Raw genomic sequence first — 24531 nt, forward strand, 5'->3', positions numbered from 1 at the left:
GGAATGTAGGGAAAATTTTGATGGTACCTCAGGACTAGAGAGCCCACACATGGGAGGAACCCTGTAAATGTGCAGAAAATCAAAAATGTTTTGCTCAGAGTTCCCTTGTGGAAACCCAACTGAGAAGTCACTCGCTGCTTTTTTTCTGCATTTCTGTTGTCTTTATTGTATTGATTTGTTTGACCTGCTTCAATTAAAAATATATAAAATAAAAGAAAACTCTAAAGAATGTTTTTAAAGAGAGCATTCAATGTTTCAATGAATTACAATGTTTCAGTTCAAAGAGTTTCAATAAAGGTGGGGGCTATTGGGCTTTTCTTTGTTACTATGTTATGTATTTTTGTGTTTTTATGTTGTAAACTGCCCTGTGTTCCTCAGATGAAGGGTGGTATAGAAATTATAAAATAAATAAAATTCACTCAGGAGACAAGCCCTTCGGCTGCCTGATTGACAGTTTGTTTTGAGGCACAATTCAGAGTCTTGGGTGACTTGTCTTGTTCATATTGTACAGATATTACATCTTGACATTTGTGCTCTATGCTGTAAATATCTCTGTAGTCTTTTTATGAAGGACAGTATATACATTTAATAATAAGAATGTACAGTGGTACCTCGGGTTACATACGCTTCAGGTTACACACTCCGCTAACCCAGAAATAGTGGTTCAGGTTAAGAATTTTGCTTCAGGACAGAACAGAATAAGAACGGAATAGTGCTTCAGGTTAAGAACTTTGCTTCAGGATAAGAACAGAAATTGGGCTCTGGCGGCGGCAGCAGGAGGCCCCATTAGCTAAAGTGGTGCTTCAGGTTAAGAACAGTTTCAGGTTAAGTACTGACCTCCAGAACAAATTAAGTACTTAACCAAAGGTACCACTGTACTTTAAATGTATGGTACATGCATAGATACAAGTGCTATCTTAATATGATCTTTATGGACGTAAGGGAGAGGGGATGACTATCATTCCATTTTGTGTAGGATTATTCCAGGCACGCTAGAAATATTCCAGTTGTTTCATGCATTTGATGAACTGGAGTCTAGTCCACAAAAAGCATATCATTGCCTCCATAACCTGTGTCCGGGCTGTGAGTATTGTTGCACTTAGGTAGCCAAAGCAGCATTGCCCATGCACAAAAATGGTAAAATGTGGGTGGCGCTGTGGTCTAAACTACTGAGCCTCTTGGGCTTGCTGATCGGAAGGTCTTCATCATTCATCTGGTGGCAGATAGCCATTTTTCTCCTCATGCTTTCCAACACTTAATTCTCCACGTGCCAGTAGAGGTCACCCAAGTTCCACTTGGATAGCTTTCTGTTCCCTGGTTGAAGATAACGCAGAAATGCAGCTCTGTGTAAGGAGGGGTGTTTGCAGGAAATATGTAAAATTGCAATACTTGAAGCTACCAGCATGAGTTTGACCAAACTGCGGGAGGCAGTGGAAGACAGGAGTGTCTGGCATGCTCTGGTCCATGGGGTCACAAAGAGTCGGACACGACTAAACGACTAAACAACAACAACAATAACAACAAAAAGGAATTTTCTGCGTAAGGAATTTTCTGCGTAAGGAATTTTCTGTACACGATGATGGCAGAATTTTTTACCGGCTCGGCATTACCTTTGATATTCAGTGGAGCAGGACTTTTAAAAGCAGGTTTTCCAATTCCAAAGTCCCAAACCCATCAGATATTCCAACACACACATACACACACACACGTTGAATGATGGTACACACACATTGAATGATGGTAGACGACATCCCCGTGTTGAGCCAATTCCCACTTGTGGAATGCTCTGCTCAAAGGCTCATCTGGCACCATCATTATATAGCTTTAGGTGCCAGGTGTTACAGGAATTCTAAGGTCTCAAAAATAGAATAATTGTTGACAATTGCACAAGATAAACACACATACATAAGTATATAAACCACATGTCTAAAACAGTACAGGAGAGCAATCCAGAAACCATATTGGCTCTCCTTAAAAAACTACAGTCATACCTCATGTTACGTCCGCTTCATGTTACGTTCTTTCAGGTTACGTCCTGCGGTGACCTGGAAGTACCGGAAAGGTTTACTTCTGGGTTTCGCTGCTCGCGCATGCACAGACGCACAAAATGACATCATGCGCAGAAGTGGCGAATCGCAACCTGCAAGTGCGCAGATGCACCGTTGCAGGTTGTATTCTTTTCATGTTGTGAACGGGCCTCCGGAACGGATCCCGTTCGCAACCAGAGGTACCACTGTAAATATTTCCTCTGCCTCATTAATCCCCCTAGGCCAGGGGTCTGCAACCTTTAAGACAAAAAGAGCCACTTGGACCCGTTTCCGAAGAAAAAAAAAACTGGGAACCGCAAAACCATTGTGACATTTAAAACAAATATAACACTGCATATATTGTTTCTTACCTTAATGTCCGATCTGACAGCGGGCGGGAAGGTGACGTCAGGACAGTGCGTGACTAACGCACGCACCGCCCCCATGCGACATCACAGCCAGTACAGTGCCCGCCACAGTGGGGAGTGTCGGGGCGCACAATGCGCCTCCTCCCCTCGCTAGTATCCGCCCCGGAGCCGCGGCAAAGGTGTAAAAGAGCCACATGCGGCTCCGGAGCCGCGGGTTGCAGACCCCTGCCCTAGGCCAACTCCAACCTCCCTCACCACCAAAGGAATACAGTGGTACCTCCGGTTACAAACTTAATCCGTTCCAGAGGTCCGTTCATAACGGGAAACCATCTCAACCTGAGGATGGCATCTCCTGCTGTGCGTGTGCCTCTGGTGCACGATTTCCACTCGCATTCAGGGGCAAAGTTCGCTTCCAGGAGCACGTACTTCTGGGTTAGCAGAGCTCATTACCCGAAGCGTGCGTAACCAGAAGCGTTTGCAAACAGAGGTACCACTGTATGAGTGAATAGTAAAGAGAACCTGCACAAGTGACGCTGACACAAAACCCCACACATACACTAAGTAGAATGGAAGCGTTTCCACCCCACCCCCACTCACCATGCCCCCCTCCACCTCTTTCTCCCTTTTCTTCCTAATGTAACACTAACGTCTCAACAAATGAAACTGATCTGTAGAAAGCGTAACTTGAAAAAAGAGACATTGTGCATACTTTTGTAAACCAACAAATCTTTAATAAAAATAAAAATGTGTTTTAAAAAATAATTAAAAAAAGAACGTACTGAAAACTGAATCAATCTGACCCACACATTCCAATAGCAACCTGACAACCTAAAACATAGCTATCCATTGAAATGTGCATTTATCCAAATATTGCAATGCCATTTCCCAAGCCAAACCTATGCTCACAATAATACGTTTATTGGGTGAAAGTGCTCAAAAAACTGGCAGCGTGAAAATGAATATTGTTGTGAAAATAACATACAAAGATGCATTATGCTAGGAGAAATATATTGGGGGTGGTGGGAATGTGTACATTGGTCAAAACTGCATATAGACATGTGTTTATTAGGAGAAGTTGGCACTAAAATGCTTTTGACAGTCTTCTGGATTGACCCAAGAGGCAGCCAAAATCATTGCTGTGGGTGGTGCCCAATGCTAGTCCTATTCAGAGTATACCCTTCAAAGTTAATAAACATGGCCAGCTTTGTCAAAGAATGCAAAGGGGTCTGCTCCGTTGGGTAGCACCCCTTGTACAGAACTGGGTTGAAAAGGAGGCGTGGCATCGTGAATGCCACATGGGCCAGCCAATCATTCTGCAGCAACTTATGGCTCCTCGGGGCTGAAGTAACCTTGTGAGTTCGATCGTGCATTTAGGGTGGTTCCCCTGAACAGGACACTGAGCTGAAGGGGGCGCAAAATTGAGAACGCCTGCGACTGAGAAAAACCATTTGGGCTTGGCAGATTTTGACCTTGCTTAGGGCACCAGGGTACTAAAGGTTGCCAAAGCCCGCCACTGCCAGGGAGGAAGCTGTATCAGTGCAGTGAGTCTATGCCCATCTGTCTCCACCCTTAGGCAGAGAGTTTCAGGATGCCTTTCTTGCTCACATAAAAGAAGGGCTGGAGGGTCTCTCCTGAGAAGGAGGCTTCTGAGAATGAGTGGAGGAGGGCTGCTGTATCTGCATTGTAAAAGGACACCCGTCCCCCTTCACAGTTCAGGGCCACTCGGATCCTCTTGGGCTCCCCACCCAGAATCGAAACAGGGGGCCCATTGCGGGTGGAGACCCTATATTGATCACTCCACTTCCCTATGCGCCAGAAACCTTCCTTAGGACCCGGGATGAACTCGCCTTTCCTCTTCACAGACTCTCTGGCCACCCCCACGGCCCATTCCCCCTCGCTCCCCACAGCCACTTCCCAGAAACGTCTGCCTTCCCTGAACGCCTCACGTCCCAGCACGTAGTATTGGTAGTCGAATCTCTTCGGGTTGTTTAGTATGTCTTGATGCCTTTCTCCCTTCCTCACACTCTTAAGATCTCCAGACAGGATGAGCAGGGAATGGGCTGTGCCTGGATCCAAAGTTACGTTCTCTGCAGTGGGGTGGGGGGTCAGGGGAGGAAAGAGAAGACCAGCAACGTCAGCCGGGAGATTGGATTAAGTCTAAACATATGGCAGAGGAAAGCGCTTCCTTATTTTGTCAACAAGACTTCAATGCCGGCCCACCCAAGAGGCATGGTGAGGCAGTTGACACAGGCCAGCAGGCTCCTGGGGGCAGCTGCACTGTAGGGCTGGGCGATAAAATCAAAATATAAAACCACAAAATACATAATCAAAATAAGAACAACAACCCTAATAACCCCCTCACTCCCCAAAACCACATTTTAAAAGGGCATAGGATCATCACAACATTTAAAGTAAGACAATTAACATAGCCACTTGTTGGAAAGACCATGATCTCAGAAATGCCTGCAGGAATATTCATTGTCAACCAAATTGGCTGGGTGCCTTTCTGATACACAGTTAAGCTGCATCCTAACCGTTTACTGGTTCTTTGTTTAGGTTTCCTGTTTTCTCTTCCCAAGCAGAGATAATAATGTGTATGTGTGGTGTCAGCCCCCTAAAAAAAGGTCAACAACTTTGGGGGGGGGGGAATCTTTGCACCACGGTGCCGGATATGCTTAAGATGGCCCTGTGCACCAACCAGAAGCTGCGCCTTGGTTTTTGAACATTTCAGAAGTCAAACGAACTTCCGGAATGGATTAAGTTTGGCGCTTTTGTTTTTGCTATTTATTTAGCGTTGGTTTTTTTTTTAAAGGCTTTTTTTGGTTAATTTGTTCTTGTGACTGTGCGGAACACAGTTCAGCTACTGATTGATTGATTGATTGTGTGACTGCAGAAATGGATTTTAAAAAGCCCCCCATCCAAACAATTACTATCATCAGTGCAGGTAAGATATATATATATATATATATATATATATATATATATATATATATATTATTATCTACAATACTGTCTTTTTTATTTTATTGTACAGTACATTGATTATTGCTTTCATTTTATGGATCAATGGTCTTGTTAGATAGTATAGTTCATGTTAAATTGCTGTTTTAGCGGTTGTTCTGCTGAAGGGTTAATCTTCATATTATCTGTACATAGTGAGTCTTTGCACTAAACTTACTTCTGCAATTGTGGTCAAGCCAGCTACCAGACAGGCTGAGGGGCCATTTCCTGCCTTGCGCTTCCTGCTTCAGTAATGCAAGATTAAAAAAAAAAAAGACACGTACAAGGGGCTGCTTAGCTAGCAAAAAGACACGTGTACGAAGGAGAGGGGAGGGAGTGCTTAGCCAGCAATAAAGATATGCCCTAAAAGGGAATAAGTGAAAACTTGCCAGCTGATTGGGGAAGTTTGGGGGAAGTTTGGGAGGTGGGTGAATGTTCTCAAAGTATAAGAAAGTTTGCTGATGTGTATTGCTTTGCAGCCAGATTTCAGAAACTATTCTGCTGGCTGTCTCTGTGCACAGATTAAATTCTTTTCTCCAAAGAAGAAACTTTCCTGGTGTTATTTTACTCTTTCTTTGGTCCTGGGGACGCGGGCAAACGATTCCCTGGGGCAATAAGGCTTCACTGCCTGGAACGGATGAATCCATTTTGCATTACTTTCTATGAGAAAGCGCGCCTTGGTTTTGGAATGGACCTCTGGAACGGATTAAGTTTGAGAAGCAAGGTACCACAGTACCTGGTTTTCAAGGTCACGATATATCACCAGCTAAACATTGCAATATACTGATATATCACAATGTCTGAAATAAGGATGGAGCTTGAGCTGGCTTCACGGTTTTTCCCACATCGCGATTTTTGCTGGCACCCACTCTTGAGATTTGCTGCCCCCTACATGAGGCAAAGGAGTGTTTGAGCTGGCAGAGTTAACAGAGGCAGCTGGAAGTGAAAGAAGCATTGGCTGGCTTCCCGGCTTTTCCTTCCCTGTGTTTTTTGCATAACACACATACACACATCGTGATTCGTGATATATTACCAGGTCAAAAATTACAAAACCGATTAGCACAATATGGATTTCAAACCAGTTTTGGACAATATATTGATATATCACCCAGCCCTGCTACACTACTACCCACCTGCTCCTAAAATGTCCAGGATAAAATGTCCAGGACAAGACCAGGTTTCTGTCTCCACATCCTGCACTGCCTCCCTCATTTTATGAGATTAGGAGTTAATGGTAAAGGTAAAGAGACCCCTGACCATTAGGTCCAGTTGTGGCCGACTCTGGGGTTGCGGCACTCATCTCGCTTTATTGGCTGAGGGAGCCGGCGTACAGCTTCCAGGTCATGTGGCCAGCATGACTAAGCCGCTTCTGGCAAACCAGAGCAGTACACGGAAACGCCGTTTACCTTCCCGCCTGTTTATCTACTTGCACTTTGACGTGCTTTCGAACTGGCAGGAGCTGGGACCGAGCAATGGGAGCTCACCCCGTCGCGGGGATTCGAACCGCCGACCTTCTGATTGGCAAGTCCTAAGCTCTGTGGTTTAACTCACAGCGCCACCCGCATCCCATTAGAAGTTAGATTAGGAGGAGTTAATGGAGCTCCAGCCCCAGCAGAGTTGTCGCCTTCCTTTTTTGGTTAAAAACATCCCTGACAAAATAACAAAGAAATATCTGTGAGGTCTTGAAAGCAAACATGTCTGGACTCATGGCTAAGGAGGATATAATCTTATTGTCTGTGCATGAAGAAAAACACATAGCTGAGTGAGTCACAGGCAGAAGAGGACACACAACAGAATTTGGGTTCTTTGAGCTTAAAGCAAATGGGGAGAGATCTCTCTGATGTGGGGCAGTGGATCCACCTGCTGGATCGTTTAAGCTGTGTGCTGCCACCACCTATGTTCTGCCAGTCTTTATTGGTGAACGGACACAGATATGAGAACGTGAAATGCGCCTCCAACGACCCCCTTCTGAAGGAGATCTCTTGGAGCTCTTCACCCCAGACAGACTTGGAAATTTACCTTTTCTCAGCTGAAGTCCTGACCGCAGAGATTCTGGAGAAGGAAAGGGGAACATAGACTCAGTGCCACACCACCATTCCCGGTCAGAACCTGGTAATGATAACATGAGCCTTGGTAGCTCCATCAGTAGAGCGCGAGACTCTTAATCTCAAGGTCACGGGTTCAAGACCCATGTTGGGCAAAAAATTCCTGCTTTGCAGGGGGTTGGACTAGATGACCCTTTAGTGGAAATGCGGAAGAATTGTGATTTAGGAGCTGGAGCTGGCCTTGTGCAATTAACCTTTCATTCAATACTGACCTAAGCTCGTCCTTGGGCCTCCCTACAGCTGGAAGGAGGGATTCTACCGGTAGCCTAGTACTGTGCCCTTGTAAAGAGGGAGATGTGGCTGTTTGTTGGCTGTTTAGCTCCTCTGTGTTAACAGATTGTTGATTGCCTGCCTTTTTGACCTTGGGTGAGGATTTGCATTTTTGTATGTGGGTCTAAAGTCCTATTTTTGCTCAATAAATCCAGACTTTCTGCTCCACCAGTGGTTTGTCGTTACTTCAAATATCCATTAAGAATGAACCCTTTTGCATTTGGCAAAAGGTCCCCTACAATTCGATGAGCTCATAGCATTATAGCTCGGGGTGGCCAACATGGTGCCCTCCAGATGTTATGGACTGCAAGTCCCATCATTCCTAGGAACGGACCATGCTGGCTGGGGATGATGGGAGTTGTGGGCAAAAACACTGGCAAGCCACCATGTTGATTCTCCCTGCATACATCAGGGCAGGGGCGGTGCCTGGACCAACAAGCTTATGTCTGCTTGGAAAAACAGGGACCCGCCCCCCCAACTCACAGATCTCCCCAGAAACCTTGAGGAGCTGCCGAATCACAGCAGAACCTTCCTGATCCTGGGAAGGGGAGAACGAGTCTCAGCTGTCCCCTTTTTTGGCTGCAAATTCAGCTCCCCAGACCGAGAGGGTGGATTGAATTCCCAGGTTTTTGAGTGGGGAGTTAAGGCTTGCTGCCATTGGAGGATGGCCTTATCTTCAGCCATGCCAGGTTCCAGGGTCAGTCCCTGGCCTATCCAGGGAGGGATGGAAACGCCTCTTGCCTGAACTCCTGGAGAGCATCAATGTAGACAATATTGAGCTAGAGGGACCCAGAGTTTGGACGATGTGAAATCATTCCCCCATCCCACTGTTAAACAAGGCTGGATGCTGAAGCCCATAGCATCTACAAATGAGCAGGATGTAGTTGTCCAGACTATGTTTGAGCAGAGCCCTTTCTGCATATTTTTTGCTCTATAAGACTAACTTTTCCCCTCCTAAAAAGTAAGGGGAAATGTGTGTGCGTCTTATGGAGCGAATGCAGGCTGCGCAGCTATCCCAGAAGCCAGAACAGCAAGAGGGATTGCTGCTTTCACTGCGCAGCGATCCCTCTTGCTGTTCTGGCTTCTGAGATTCAGAATATTTTTTTTCTTGTTTTCCTCCTCCAAAAACTAGGTGCGTCTTGTGGTCTGGTGTGTCTTATAGAGTGAAAAATACGGTAAATATATTTGCCTTTTCATTGCCTAATTATTGTATTATTCTATCTTGCTCACATTACAAATGACCTTGAGGCATTTGTGCACAATTTTTAACATGAACCTTGCAGCTCTTTTTCATTACCTGTGAATTTTTTCATAACACCCTCCAGGAAGGGGTTTATATCGCAGAAGTCCCAAATCCTCCACTTCAGGGCAGAGGGAAAAGCCACAGGAGGATCCTGCAAGTTCTGCTTTGCCCGAGACCTGGGGGAGAAGACCATCATCAACCCACCATCCTTCCAATGAAGAGCAGCTCTCTGTAAAGCCACGTGCCTTATGAGGAACGGTCGCAGGAGTTGGGCATGTTTAACCCGGTAAAGATGAGACTGAGAGGATATCTTCAAATATCTAAAGGGCTGACACATGGAAGATGGAGGAAACTTGTTTCCTCCTGCTCTGGAGGGTAAGACAAGAAGAAGAAGACGACGAAACAAGGAGGAGTTTGGATGTGATATCCCGCTTTATCAATACCCTAAGGAGTCTCAAAGGGACGCAGGTGGCGCTGTGGGTTAAACCACAGAGCCTAGGACTTGCTGATCAGAAGGTCGGCGGTTCAAATCCCTGCGACGGGGTGAGCTCCCGTTGCTCGGTCCCTGCTCCTGCCAACCTAGCAGTTCAAAAGCATGTCAAAGTGCAAGTAGATAAATAGGTACCGCTCCGGTGGGAAGGTAAACGGCGTTTCCGTGTGCTGCTCTGGTTCGCCAGAAGCGGTTTAGTCATGCTGGCCACATGACCCGGAAGCTGTACGCCTGCTCCCTCGGCCAATAAAGCGAGATGAGCGGCGCAACCCCAGAGTCGGCCACGACTGGACCTAATGATCAGGGGTCCCTTTACCTTTACCTAAGGAGTTTCAAAGGGGCTAACATTCTCCTTTCCCTTCCTCCCCCACAACAAACACTCTGTGAGGTGAGTGAGGCTGAGAGACTTCAGAGAAGTGTGACTAGCCCAAGGTCACCCAGCAGCTGCAGGTGGAGGAGCGGGGAAGCGAACCTGGTTCACCAGATTACGAGTCCACCGCTCTTAACCACTACAACCATACTGGCTCCCACACCACACTGGCTTCAAATTACAAGAAAGGAGTTTCCAACTAAGGAATAACTTTCTGGCAGTAAGAGCTGTATGACAGCAAAACACTTATATAGTAAGGTCACTGTTGTTTCTCTCTCCTCCTTAACATATTCCTATAGTTTCCTACGCGTGAGTTGGGGCTACTCCCCGGCAGTGATCCTAAGTGATCTTTGTGCTTACCTCTGTAAGAAGCTTCTGATATCCTAGAGGGAAATAAAAAGGGAGATTCAGTGAAGACATTTCCCTGTGTAACATGGAGTGGGTCTATTTCAATCGCTCAACAGCTGAAGAAAAAACAGGCATATATATATATATATATATATATATATATATATATATATATATATCGTCCAAGTGCAAAACCAAACCTTCCCCATCTAATACACACACATCTATAATCGTAAGATAAGTGAGTCAAATGGCAAAGTACAGCCATTTGTGCAGGGGCAAGGTTTTTTTTTGTTTTTTTTTTTAATGCATGTTTGGTTTAAAAGTGAGTTTCAGGCTGGAAAGTGTTGAAGACTGGGATAATGTGTACCAGTTCAGCCTTCCACCCCTGATTGGCTTTATGTGGGTGGGGGAGATTTCAAAAATGGTATCTCCCTGTTTGTAATGTGAATTGGTACACTCCACTCAGAACCAGACTCTACCTGCAGGAGTTGGCTCGCTGGCTGCTGAAACTTCTCCTGCATCACCTTGATGCGGTTTTCAAGAGAGGAGAGCTTCTCTGAGAGCCTGGCCAGGTGCTCCTCGCTTTTCCTGGCAATCTCCTTCTCCACCTCTGCCATCTGGGCCAGGAGATTTTTCTCTAGTGCTTCCAGAAACTGTCGTAGCCGTCGGAACTCAGCCACCATCTTTTCCCTCTCTGATTCTGTTCGTTTCTGCAGCAAATACAGTGGTACCTCGGGTTACAGGCGCTTCAGGTTACAGACACTTCAGGTTACAGACGCTTCAGGTTACAGACTCTGCTAACCCAGAAATAGTACCTCGGGTTAAGAACTTTACCTCAGGATGAGAACAGAAATCACGCTGTGACAGCGGGAGGCCCCATAGGTAAAGTGGTACCTCAGGTTAAGAACAGTTTCAGGTTAAGAATGGACCTCCAGAACGAATTAAGTTCTTAACCCGAGGTACCACTGTAAAGTGAAAAGGTGAGAACCGCGGGTGAGTCTCAGGAACCAAGAGTGAGGCTTTGCAGACTCAAGAGATCAGTTCTGAGAATTCCTTTGGAAGGGCACATCTGACATTCGCACCAATATTCAGAAGCAAGCTTACAATCACCCCTCACCCCATGCTATTTCATGTTCTTTGGGCAATCAGGCCATTATAAATAGTAAGGGGGTGCATTAGATAACACCCCCCTCTCTCACACACACATACACCCCTTTATGGATTTCAGACAGCGATTCTGAAATATATGGCACTTTTCCACACCCCGGGAAGAGCAACACTTACAAGCAGGTCTTGGCTTTCCTTCTCAAAGTCTGCTTTAACTGCCAGAGTTTCCCACGTCTCCTTCTTCAGAATTTCTATCCAGTTGCAGAGTTGATCCTGAAAAGAAAACAGTTTGGTTCCTTTCTTTAAAAACAAACGTTTTAGTATACAGATAATAGGCAAGTTAAATACAGTGGTACCTCGGGTTACATACGCTTCAGGTTACAGACTCCGCTAACCTAGAAATAGTGCTTCAGGTTAAGAACTTTGCTTCAGGATGAGAACAGAAATTGTGCTCTGGCGGCGCAGCAGCAGCAGGAGGCCCCATTAGCTAAAGTGGTGCTTCAGGTTAAGAACAGTTTCAGGTTAAGTACGGACCTCCGGAACGAATTAAGTACTTAACCCGAGGTACCACTGTAGTATGCTTGGGTCACCCTTTGGCATCCCAGAATTTGGCCCCTGTGAAGCAGCCCAGGATCTCTTACTGGAGATTTTCTCTTGTCTGGCGTGTGTGTGTGTGTAGTAAAACATTTTGTTTCAAGTCTCCCTTGTGCACACCTATGTCTCCCCACTGCACCCCAAGTAAGACCCACTGCATTTTCCTACCTTGTACTCCTGGGACGCCTCCTCCAGAGGAATCACCTCATGTTTCTTGTGCTCCTTGGATCTGTCACACACCACACAGATGGGGCTTTCCTCCTCCTTGCAGAAGAGCTTCAGGGGCTCCTGGTGCTTCTCACAGATCTTCCCCTTTCCTTCTGCCCCCTTTTCCCCTGGAAGGGAGACTTTCTCGGCTACTAGTATTTCCACAACATTTTTCAGCGGCCGATTGGGGATGAGGTTCCTGTGCTGAATGATTTCTCTGCAATGAGGGCAGGAAGCCTCTCCCTCGGACTTCCCCCAATACTGGATCAGGCAGGATCGGCAGAAGTTGTGCCCGCACTCCGGGATGATCACTGGATCCCTGAAATACTCCAGGCAGATGGGGCAAGTGGCTTCCTCGCAGAGATCCTGCACGGGACCTCCAGAAGCAGCCATGGCTGCTGCCTCGCCAGGAAGAGAGAGCTTGGATCACTTTTCTTTGCTTTTCGCGCGCGAATGGATGTGTTTCCATTTCCTTTCCAGGGGGTGACTCAAAATTTCCTTGCACTGCAGATGTGGAGTTAGAAAGGAGATCTGGCATATTGCTTGCCCCACCCAAGCAGGGTGACTCAGGATCTCTGCTGCCTTTGAGAAGTGGATTTAAGTGGATTTAAGTCTTTGATATGGAAATTCATTTTTAAATCTTTCCAGCTTCAGGGCACAATGTTCAGCCTCCAAGGAGCATCACAGCCCAACCCTCCACTACGATGCTCATTCTCATGGGACAATTGGAGACCCCTCAGCAGCCACTGACCTGGGGAATTTTAAAGCTGTTTTCAGGTCCAGCTTCTTCCCGCTTTTTTTACATCCACTGATCCCATCTCCAGTCTGTCCATCCTCTCAGAAAAATTAACATGGATGGAATCATTTATCTTTCTTTTTTATTTTTTGGTGAGGGGAAGAGTTCTCTCTCTTTTTACTTGCGATTTTTTAATCTTTATATACAGTGGTACCTCAGGTTAAGTACTTAATTCATTCTGGAGGTCCGTTCTTAACCTGAAACTGTTCTTAACCCGAAGCACCACTTTAGCTAATGGGGCCTCCTCCTGCTGCTGCTGCGCCGCCGGAGCACAATTTCTGTTCTCATCCTGAAGCAAAGTTCTTAACCCGAGGTATTATTTCTGGGTTAGCGGAGTCTGTAACCTGAAGCGTATGTAACCCAAGGTACCACTATACTGCTGAATTATTCTTGTTCGGTGGTTGACACATTCCTCATAAAATTCTTTTCAAATCAGTGTTTTAAAAAAAATTCAGTGTCGATGCTCTGAACATTTTTCTCTGACATTTCATTTGATCCATGCTGAGGTGAGGGCACTCTTCTTAATTTGGGTCTAATTTGGGCCTGCTCCCTTCCAAGGCCTTTTCCAACTGGCCCAGGCCCTCTCTCCCAGCTATAAAGGGACTCCTGCTGCGGTGAGGCCTCGGACCATCGGCTGTGGGGAGGACTGTGTGGTGTAGCGGTTAAGAGCAGTAGACTCGTAATCTGGTGAACTGGGTTCGTGTCTCCGCTCCTCCACATGCAGCTTCTAGGTGACCTTGGGCCAGTCACACTTCTCTGAAGTCTCTCTGCCCCACTCACCTCACAGAGTGTTCGTTGTGGGGGAGGAAGGGAATGTTAGCCGCTTTGAGACTCCTTAAAGGGAGTGAAAGGCGGGATATCAAATCCAAACTCTCTTCTTCTTCTTCTTCTTCTTCTTCTTCTTCTTCTTCTTCTTCTTCTTCTTCTTCTTCTTCCTTCCAAGGCCTTTCCAACTGGCCCAGGCCCTTATTTGGAACAAACTTTTGGGAAGTGTTCTGCCATTGCTTCCCTGTTCCAAGCGGTTAATGTGTTTTAAAATGTCCTCAAGCAGTCGGTGGCAATTTAAATTTTTATTTCTTTTTTTCCTTTTTTGGGGGTGGGCGGGTGGGATGGATATTTGGTTGGGGATTAATTTTTGTACAATTGTTCTGTTCTTGTTTTTTGTTGTTTTATTGGTTCTGTATAGTTGTCAAGGCAGCCATGAATTCCTGAGCCGCCACCCCCAGAGTCAGTCGCCTCAACATGGATGTCCCCCCCAGATGAAGCAGTCTGGGAGCCCTCAACGCTGCCACCAAGACTGGCTCTGCCACTCAGGCAGGGGGACTGCTGGGAAGTGAAGCAGCCAGCAGAATCCCAAATCTGTCCCAATTAATTACCCAGTGCCAGGAACGAACACTGTAGATCCCCATTCATCTGGAGAGAGAAAGAGGAATCTCTCTAGACCACAGCAACCCCCCCACTTGCTGGCTCTCAAGTCTGCCCTGATCCTGCACTGAGTACCCAGGTGGGCACAACTGGGCCAGACCAACTCCACCTTGTTTACCCATCCAGGTCTCAGGAATACAGACCAGACTGGCCTCCTCACCCACAATCAAGTAATGGAGGAGAGGAACTTTATTCACAGGCAATCTAGCATGAACCTCAGTAGTCATGGTCCTCAGGGCTGGCTGATAGGATATCGGTTCCTCAGGTCAGAGGGAGGCCTGGCACATGTAACACCCCCCACCTGCCTCTGCTGTGGGTCCCTGATCTTTCCCCTCCCTGTCTCCCACACCATACTTTCCTTTGAACAGGGCAGGATTTCTGTGGAGTTGGAGATGTCCAGTCTAGAGCGGAAGGGATGAGGCGTCACGGGGGAAACAGTAAAAACCTGTTGGGGGGTGGGTATCCTCAGACTAAAACTTGGGGGGGACACACAACATGTTTGACCAAACTGCGGGAGGCTGTGGAAGATAGGAGTGCCTGGTGTGCTGTGGTCCATGGGGTCACGAAGAGTCGGACACGACTAAACAACAAACAACAACAAACTGACTATTCACTACGAAGCACCTTGGAGAAAATAATTGTATACATGGGAATCTACCCCCACCCCCTAACATTCTCTAGTCTAGATTGTCATTCACAACCTCTGACAGAGGCTCTTCATTGTCAGAGAGGATTTTGTTACCTCGAGGCCCAAGACCTACGTGGGGGGTTACCTTCCTGGGCTCAGCATTTTTGTTGTTGTTTAGGCGTGTCCGACTCTTTGTGCATGCAAGGGCAATATTGAATAAGTCAGGAAGACCCTCGAAAATGCCCCCCAAGCAACCATCCTTACTTGTCCGAAGCCAAAGATCTTGACCTTTCTAGAGGCCGGGAAGCAAGGTGGACTTAGAAATTCTTTTCCCCACTGCCAATGCCCCCCCACCCATGAGGTCTCTCATGTTCTTTCTATTTATTCATTTGTTTTGAGGAATGGTTCCAGGGTGCAATCTGTACTCAACTAGCAAACAGGTCTCTTTGGATATAGAGATTTTGCTGAATTGCCACATAAGCTTCCCTGAGGAGCAGCAAAAAAGAGGGATTTTGAAACTTCCATCTCCCTGGCCAGTGGAGATCTTGGAGGAGGAAAGGGGAATCTGAGAACAGGATTGAGGCTGAGAAAGGTTTTAAGTGATGCTCTTTGCATAATTCTGATTTTATTCAGGAAAAAATGACAGTATTTTCTCTAGAAATCTTAAGTCAGAGTTGGGGGTTAGAGAGAGAACTACATTGAAACAGGAATGTGTGTAGGGTTAGTTCCTATGTTCCTATGTTTTTCCTATGTTTGGGGATTGAAAGGGGACCCAATCAATCAGTGTCATTTAAAAAGCTGGCCCAGGAATAGAGAGTTGCATCATGATTGACGCAAGGGATGGCCAATCACAGTTCTGCAAATATGATTTCTCAAGTGCTTGTAAGCTCAATCTTGAAGGGAAGACTGAATATGTCATAATGGCAAGGAATATACGCTTGCCTGTGGGCACCCTCAGTCAAGAGAGTCTCAGGTTCTCGTTCTTCCTCACGTAAAACAAGGGCTGGAGGGTCTCTCCTGAGAAGGGGGCTGCAGGGAACATGTAGAGGAGGGCTGCTGTATCAGCATCGTAAAAGGACATCTGTCCCCCCTCACAGTTCAGGGCCACTTGGATCCTCTTGGGCTCCTCACTTGGAACAGGGGCCTCAAGGGGGTCGTACCCAAAGACCCAGTTCCCGAAACACCAGATCCCCTCCGTAGCATCAAAAGACACAACACCCTTCCTCTTCACAGACTTTCTGGCCACCCCCACCCCCCACCCCTCCTCTCTTCCCACAGTGACCTCCCAGAAATGTCTGCCTGATGTAAAACCCTCACATCCCAGCACAAAGCCATGTGTGTCAAATCTCTCAGGGTTGTCTGGCAGGTCTTGATAGAAGTCTCCCTCTCTCACACTCTTTCGATCCTCAGACAGGATGAGGTAGGGATTTGCTGTGTCTGGATCCAAAGTTACATTTTCTGTGGGGGCAGATGAGGAAAGAGAAGAGAAACGACCTCAACTGAAAAGCTGACTTTTATTTAGGCACATGACAGAAATAGCATCCCCTCTGAAATGAACAGGGACTCCATGGCTTTGCATTGGAGACAGGGATGTCCATCAAGTTCTTAAAAATGCTTCTTGAAACATCTGTAGTTCTTCCAAGGGTATGAAGTACTTAGCACACATTATCTGCATAGAACCCTTGCAAAGACCCTGTAAGTTGAGTCAATCTTACTATGCCCATTTTTCAGATGGGAAAACTGAGGCTGAGAGGCAGTGGCTTGTCTAAGGCCACCCCCACCCCGACAGTTCATGGCAGAAGGGAGTCAAAGCAGGGACTCCCTAATTCACATCTTAATCTTCTACTTCACATCACAGACCATGCTTGACATACCAGGTAAAACTGGCAGCAAGTGCTCTCGCTCTTTTCTAACCAGTTTAATGTTTAATCCTTCCAGGTAGTTTAGAAAAAGCAAGAAAGTGGTTAGGCTACCCGGAACCCCCTTGTGTGATTCTTGTCCTGCTTGGGATTCTTGAAAGCCCATCGTATGATTGTAGAGTTGGGAGGGACCCCAAGGGTCATCTAGTCCAACCCCCTGCAATGCAGAAATCTGAATTAAAGCACCCACCACAGGGGGCCACCCAACCTCTGCTTAAAAACCTCCAAGGAAGGAGAGTCCACCACCTTCTGAGGGACTCCCTCCCATGTTCTGCAGTGTGGGCCTTTGGTCAAAGTATGAGCAGTCAGCCAAGAACTAACTTGATTATCGCTTTCGGTTTGGTAAGAGGGATGCTGAAAATGGATAATTCTTTCTTTCAAATTGACATCTATTACATTTTGTGTGTGTGTGTGTGTGTTAAAGCCGAACCCAGTAAAACCTAGGAAGTGCCATTCCCACCTGTCACCTTCAACGCAAAGACCCCATCCTGGCTCCCCAGACCTGATTGGCTATATGATTCATCTTTTTCTTCCCTGTTCCTCACATTTATGGGAAAAGTGGGCTGTAGAAGCACAATGAGAAGCCTATTTAAACTTGGTCAGGCTGGTGGACAATAGAAAGAAGATCTGCTCTGAAGTGCCATCGTTCCCCCCCCCCCCCCCCCCCCGGTTAGTCAAGTGATTTCTTTTTACAGACACACATTTGCACAGTGGCCTTTGGAGATTAAGTCTGATGTGGGATGTTGCCAGTGCTGCTATTAGTCTTTTTTTTATGTAATGGGTTTTTCTAGTTTCTTATTGTCTTGATTAGCCTTTATGCATTTTACTCACTGCTGTTGTCTAGAAGAATCCCAGAATTTTTTTTTAAAGATAGTAAGAGTTTCCTTTATGCTGCCATCTACAGCACCTTTTCCAGCTCTTATGATTCCCTTTTTGTTGTGTCCAGGATCAGGCCAGACTAGACTTCTATCTTCCCACTGAGCCTTTTCCCCTGGTCTGTGGTGCAATTCTGCCCTGCTCTTTTAAGTTTATTCAGGTTTCTCTAGTTTAAGCAGAGAAGCCATGTCTCCCCTCCAATACAAGACCCCCATCTTGCAGGGACGCTGATCCACTGGAGTTCACACTCAGGCAGCCCCCAGCTCCCTCCACTGACACCAGAACCCGTTTAATTTCTCACCCCCAAAGGCTGTTGCAGCCATTTTCTGAGCTATTTGTGCTCATGCATTTCCCACTCTTACACCTTACTCTTACATAAACGCTCCTAAATGGGTTGGGGATCTTGTATGGCTCAAAGGGATATTTCCCCCTCATGTGCCGGGAGCCTTTGGCGTCACACCAGCCCTGTGTCTTATGGAGATTCGGCACAGAAAAGCCAGCCATCCTGGGCTGGGGGCTTCCTAAGAGTCTGCAGGATCAGGCCAAGAGCCCATCTAGCCCAGCAAGCTGCTCTCACGGAACAGATGCCTCTGGGAAATAAGGGGAAATAAGGCATGGATGGAAGAGCTGCAGTGGCCTGGTCTTTTGAGAAGTAGATCCCATCTCTCCCGAATAAGTGTCTCTGCTTGACCCGGAAATGTACCTTTTCGCAGCTGCAGTCCATATTCCACAGTGTCTGGGAGAGAAAAGAGAACATAGAATTAGCACCACAACATCATTCAAACAACAAACCTGGAATGAACAATATGAGCTCATGAGATAGTAGCCAGGTATTGTGGACTACAAGTCCCATCATCCCTAACCACTGGCCACGCCGGCTGGAGATTATGGGAGTTGAAGTTAAAACTATTTGAAGGTCTCCATACTGGCTATCCCTGCATAACCAGGGCAGGGGTGATATCAAAGGTCAGTCCTGCCCAAATCTTGGGAGGAGGAGCAAGACCCCCAGAAGATCTCCCCATCAACAACAAGGTCCAGACACCCCTGTTCCAGGATGGGAGGCCTCAACCCCAGTCCCCTCTGCTCCTGGCTGGCTCCTGGACAGCCCCCCTCCCTCCTGCACCCCTTACATCAATCTCAGGGCCAAAGGAACAGGAGAAATGCCCCAAAAGTGAGATGTGTGAAAGCACCCAAAGTCTGGCTGAGAGATGTGCAGAGGTCAAGTACAACTTTTTACAGACACTCACCACTTGAGGGAGGCTTACATTCCTGGGGATTGTGCATAATCACCCCAGGTCACCCCTGTCATTTTCCTGGCACTGCTAATGACTTGGAGCCTTTCATGAACAATTTCAAATATCCAGTATAAAATATTTTCAGCCCTTCTTTATTACCTCTGAATTTCTTCATAACTCCCTCCAAGAAGAGACTCATATCACAGACGTCCCAGATCCTCCACTTCAGCGCAGGAGGAAAAGCCACAGGAGGATCCTCTAAGTTCTCCTTCTCCTGAGACCTGGGAGGAGAAGAACAAAGTCACCATCCTTCCAATGCAAGGAGCTTTCTGACAAGGCTCATCCTGATGATGAAGGCATCATGGATCTATCATGAAGAATTGAGAGCAGAGTTCTATGGCAAAAGGGATCATCTGGATGACGTGTGGATCTAGAGACCACCTAACAAGTTGAAGGAAAACCGACACACACCTGCTTCCATAATACATGGCAGGAAATATTTGAAGATGAGATTAAAGGTAAAGAAGCTGATATATGCAAATTATTCTTTTGAAGAAAAGTAAACAATAATGGGTCCTTATGCAGACATTTTAGGACTGCACCAATTTTGGTGAAGCATTTCAAATGAAAGTAGAGAAATTAAAGCTGTATTTTCTCAGCATGGAAGATTTTCAAAATATGAAGCTGTTTGGGGACAAGGCTCTCAGCAGCTACTATTCACGATGCCTGGGTCAAAGGCAGTGGTGCCTCTGAAGTACAGGAGGGGAGTGTCCTCTGGGGCTCGGATCCTGATCACAGGTTTCCCACAGGCTTCTGGTTAAGCACTGTGAAAAGAGGATGGTGGACTAGATGGGCCACTGGCCTGATCCAGCAGGGCCCTTTTTCACATTCTTACATATGAGGAAGAACCTGCAGGAGACAGAAAGACACTGGATATTTAAGGGTAAGTTATAGTGAAGCCCCTTTGGAATGTCACAGTGCCCCTTTGAAAAGCCACAGGAGGATCCTCTAAGTTCTCCTTCTCCTGAGACCTGGGAGGAGAAGAACAAAGTCAGGCCACCATCTTTCCAATGCAAGAAGCTTTCTGACAAGGCAGGTGTCTCATCCTGATGATAAAGGCATCATGGATATATCATTAGGACTTGGGAGCAGAGTTGGCAAAAGGGAGCATTTTGTTGACGTGTGGATCTAAAAGCATTGAAGGAGTTGAAGAAAAACCAATACACACCTGCTTCCATAATACATAGGAATAAATATATGAATATGAGATTGAAGGGAAATAAGCTGATATATGCATATCATTTTTTTGAAGAAAGGTGAACAATAATGGGTCCTTATGCAGAGATTCTAGGACTACACCAGTGAAGCATTCCAAATGATTAAAATTATTAATATATTGTAGCCCAGTGGTTATATTTAAAGCGGAGAGAACTATTAGAAATTAAAGCTGTGTTTTCTCCTCTGGGGCTCGGATCCTGATCACGGGTTTCCCACAGGCTTCTGGTTAAACACTGTGAAAAGAGGATGGTGGACTAGATGGGTCACTGGCTGCTTGCCGTTTAAACAGGAGTTTAAATTAACATGAACCATGGAATTTTATTATTTTTTATCTTTTGGTGTGGGGGAAGTGTTTTCTCTCTTTTTACTTGCAATTTTTTTTTAATCATTATATACTGCTAAAGTATTATTGTTTGGTGGCTGATACATATTCCTCATAAAATCAGAGAACACATGGCTTTTTTTGGGGAGGGGGGAATTTCACTGGCCGGATCCAGCAGGGCCCTTTCTCACCTTCTTATGTCTGAGGAAGAACCTGCAGAAGCCAGAAATGCACTGGATATTTAAGGGTAAGTTATAGTGAAGCCCCTTTGGAATGTCTCCCTTTTCTGTATCTATTGCAGAGGAAATGAATCCATCAGGGAAAAGGGAGAAGTATGTAATGGGGGGGAAGAAGGAATAGCTTCCTTGCTATGATTCTTGATGAGACCAATAGCATCAGAATAAGGCAGGGGTTTTTCCATCACTTACCTCTGCAAGAAGCTTCCAATATCCTGGAAGGAAAGAAATAAAGATGTCAGTGGAGCTGTTTCTGCAGTCAGTTATAAATCCTAAGCAGCTGAGTGGCAACTGCTGGGGATCACAGGATTAGAGAGCACTACTGTTTAGGCTTCTCAGAGACCTCTGGTTGGCTAATGAGAGAACATGATGCTAGAATGAAGGGGCCTGTGGTTTGATCTAGCAGACTCCCTTCTGCGTCCCCAGGAATGACGCCTTTCACCCTTCATGTACTGTTTTCATCCCAGCAACATTTTTATGTGACTAAAAATGCCTATAGTCTGAAGCAGCACACTCCACCCTCTCGCATTAGGATGAGGCCTCACCTGCAGGAGTTCACTCTCTGGTTCCTGAAGCTTCTCCTCCATCTCCTGGATGAGGCTGTCAAGAGAGGAGAGTTCCCTGGAGAGTCTGGCCAGGTGCTCCTCCCTTTGGGCTGCAATCTCCTTCTCCACCTCTGCCATCTGGGCCAGAATACGTTTCTCTTGTTCTTCCAGAAACTGGCGCAGCCACCTGATCTCAGCCACCATCTTTTCCCTCTCTGCAACTGTTTGTTTCTGCAGCAAAGAGGTTGAAAGAAGAGAAGAGTGGGCCAAGATCAGGCATCTAGTCTGCTCTTGCAGGATGAAGAGGCCAGTTATCCCAATTCCCTTGGAAGGCCACTTCTGACATATTCAGCAGAGAAAGAGCTTCATAAAAACTCACAAGCCCAACCCCTCCATTAAATGGTCTTTCATGCACTGTGAGAGATAAGAGATAGGGCTGTTCAAAAAGAAACCACTTTCTGTATTCCATATTCATTCCCCCCCCGAAGATCTTAAAAGAAACAATGGTGCTTACAAGCAGGTCTTGACTTTCCTTTTCTGCGTCTGCTTTAAACACCAGAAATTTTTCTCTCTCCTTCTTCGTGTTGTCTAGGCAGGTGCTGATCTGATCCTGAAAACAAAACAAAATCAAAGTTTGCTTGCTTTTTTCCTTGTTGGAATTCATAATAACAGGAAAGTTGAATCACATGCTTGCTCCCTGCCCCGAAAACTGTGGTCTTTGCCTTCTTCATTCAGGGAGCCTGTGGCGCAATTGGCCAGTGTGTCTGGCTGTTAACCAGAAGGTTGGTGGTTCGAGCCCAACCAGGGACAGCTGTGGGCAGAATTCCTGCATTGCAGGGGGTTGGACTAGATGGCCCTCAGGGTCCCTTCCAACTCCACCATTCTGTGATTCTTTCCCTGCCACCTCCATTGCTCCTCCCTCCAGCCCTTTCCTAAGGGAGCTACTACCAGAGGATGAACTGGGGGTGGGTTTCTCCTGCAGGGGGACATTGGGGGCACTGTAATCCCCCAAAAGGAAAAAAAGAAATGTTTATTGAATAGAGTTTCAGAGGTTTAGTTTTAGAAGGCTGCACAAAAGCTCCTGCTGGCGAGTGACTCTTTGGCTGCTGGAGGGGAGAATACATTAAAGCGTTTTCTTGCAAGACCCCCTTCTCTGTTGCTAATTCACCCTCATCATCCCCAAACGAAACCCAGAGAGATTTCCCACCTTGTACTCCTGGGACGCCTCCTCCAGAGGAATCACCTCGTGGCCCTTGTGCTCCTTGGATCTGTCACACACCACACAGATCGGGCTTTCGTCCTCCTGGCAGAAGAGCTTCAGGGGCTCCTGGTGCTTCTCGCAGATCTTCCCCTTTCCTTCTGCCCCCTTTTCACCTTGAAGACGGAGTTTTTCCAAAACATTTGCCAGCGGCCGATTGGGGATGAGGGTCCTGTGCTGAATGATTTCTCTGCACTGAGGGCAGGAAGCCTCTCCCTCGGATTCCCCCCAGCACTGGATCAGGCAGGATCGGCAGAAGTTGTGCCCGCACTCCGGGATGATCACTGGATCCCGGAAACTCTCCAGGCAGATGGGGCAAGTGGCTTCCTCGCAGAGATCCTGCACGGGACCCCCAGATGCAGCCATGGCTGCTGCCTCGCCAGGAAGAGAGAGGTGCTTTCGTTTGCTTTGCTCTTCGTGCACGAATGGATGTCTCCGTTTCCTTTCCATGAGGAGATTCCACGGCGGGACTCGAGATATCCCTTCCGCTCCGCAGACGTGGAGATCTGGGGTTCTGCTTCCCCCACCCAGGAAATTCAAGGAAGGAAATTCAGGATCTCGGCTGCCTTAGAGACGTGCATTGCAGTAGAACAGGGTCTCTGTGACATTGAAATTTGCTTTTTCAAAGAGAACGGGCAGAACTCCTTGCTAAATCAAGGAGCCAGGCGCCTAGGAGAGGAAGAGAAAACCTCTTCCCTTCCGGAGTTGCAGGAGTGAACTCTCTTGTGGGCGGGGGGATGTCGCCCGCGTGATTGGTAGTCCTAGGCGCGTCACTCCCCCCGGCTGGCCAATCGGAGTGGTCGGGGGGCGTGGCTGCTTGCCTTTTAAACAGGGGTTTAAAGGTAAAGGTACCCCTGCCCGTACGGGCCAGTCTTGCCAGACTCTGGGGTTGTGCGCTCATCTCACTCTATAGGCCGGGAGCCAGTGCTGTCCGCAGACACTTCCGGGTCACGTGGCCAGCGTGACATCGCTGCTCTGGCAAGCCAGGGCAGCACACGGAACACCGTTTACCTTCCCGCTAGAAAGCAGTCCCTATTTAAATACTTGCACCCGGAGGTGCTTTCGAACTGCTAGGTTGGCAGGCGCTGGGACCGAACGACAGGAGCGCACCCCACCACGGGGATTCGAACCGCCGACCTTTCGATCGGCAAGTCCTAGGTGCTGAGGCTTTAACCCACAGCGCCACCTGCGTCCCTAACAAAAACAGGGGTTTACGTTAACATGAACCATGGAAGTTTTTTATTTTTTATCTTTTGGTGTGGGGGAAGTGTTTTCTCTCTTTTTACTTGTGATTTTTTTATCTTCATAAAAAAGTATTAATAAATAATAATAATAATAATAATAATAATAATAATAATAATACAGTGGTGCCTCGCATGACGAAATTAATTCGTTCCGCAAGTTTTTTCTTCTTGCGAGTTTTTCGTCTTGCGATGCACAGTTTCCCATAGGAATGCATTGAAAATCAATTAATGCGTTCCTATGGAAACCGACTTCAGACCAGGTCCGGGGACAATCTGTCCCCCGACCTCTTCTGAAGGCTGGGGGCGGCGAAAGTCTTTGCTCCCCCCCCCCACGGCAGCATTTTAAAATCGCCCTGGACAGCGGAGGACTTCTCCGCTGTCCGGGGCGATTTAAAAGCCCCTGGGAAGGCAGGCAGGGGGGACAAAGACTTTTGCCCCCCGCCAGCCTTCAGAAGAGGTCCTGGACCTCTTCTGAAGGCTGGCGGGGGGCGAAAATCTTTGTCCAGGGCGATTTAAAAGCCCTCCCGGGAAGGCAGCCAGGGGGGACAAAGATTTTCGCCCCCCCGCCAGCCTTCAGAAGAGGTCCAGGACCTCTTCTGAAGGCTGGCGGGGGGCGAAAATCTTTGTCCCCCCCGCC

General features: G+C 47.0%; 1 protein-coding gene across 1 annotated transcript; it reads right to left on the bottom strand.

Moving 5' to 3' along the window:
• Positions 1–3104: 3104 nt before the first annotated feature.
• Positions 3105–23377, bottom strand: LOC308465268 (uncharacterized protein). Its single transcript, XM_080985044.1, has 14 exons — positions 22600–23377; positions 21907–22002; positions 21393–21623; positions 21040–21062; positions 19171–19292; positions 18480–18512; positions 15946–16439; positions 12094–12558; positions 11509–11604; positions 10704–10934; positions 10234–10256; positions 9068–9189; positions 7415–7447; positions 3105–4482 (listed from the first exon to the last, which is right to left on the bottom strand). The coding sequence occupies exons 1-14, from the start codon at positions 23098–23100 to the stop codon at positions 3965–3967; spliced, it is 2988 nt and encodes a 995-aa protein (XP_080841170.1). The 5' UTR covers positions 23101–23377; the 3' UTR covers positions 3105–3964.
• Between the last annotated feature and the right edge of the window lie 1154 nt (positions 23378–24531).

Source organism: Podarcis pityusensis, assembly GCF_964106645.2.
Source record: "Podarcis pityusensis genome assembly, chromosome: 2".
NCBI classification, from domain to species: Eukaryota; Metazoa; Chordata; class Lepidosauria; order Squamata; family Lacertidae; genus Podarcis; species Podarcis pityusensis.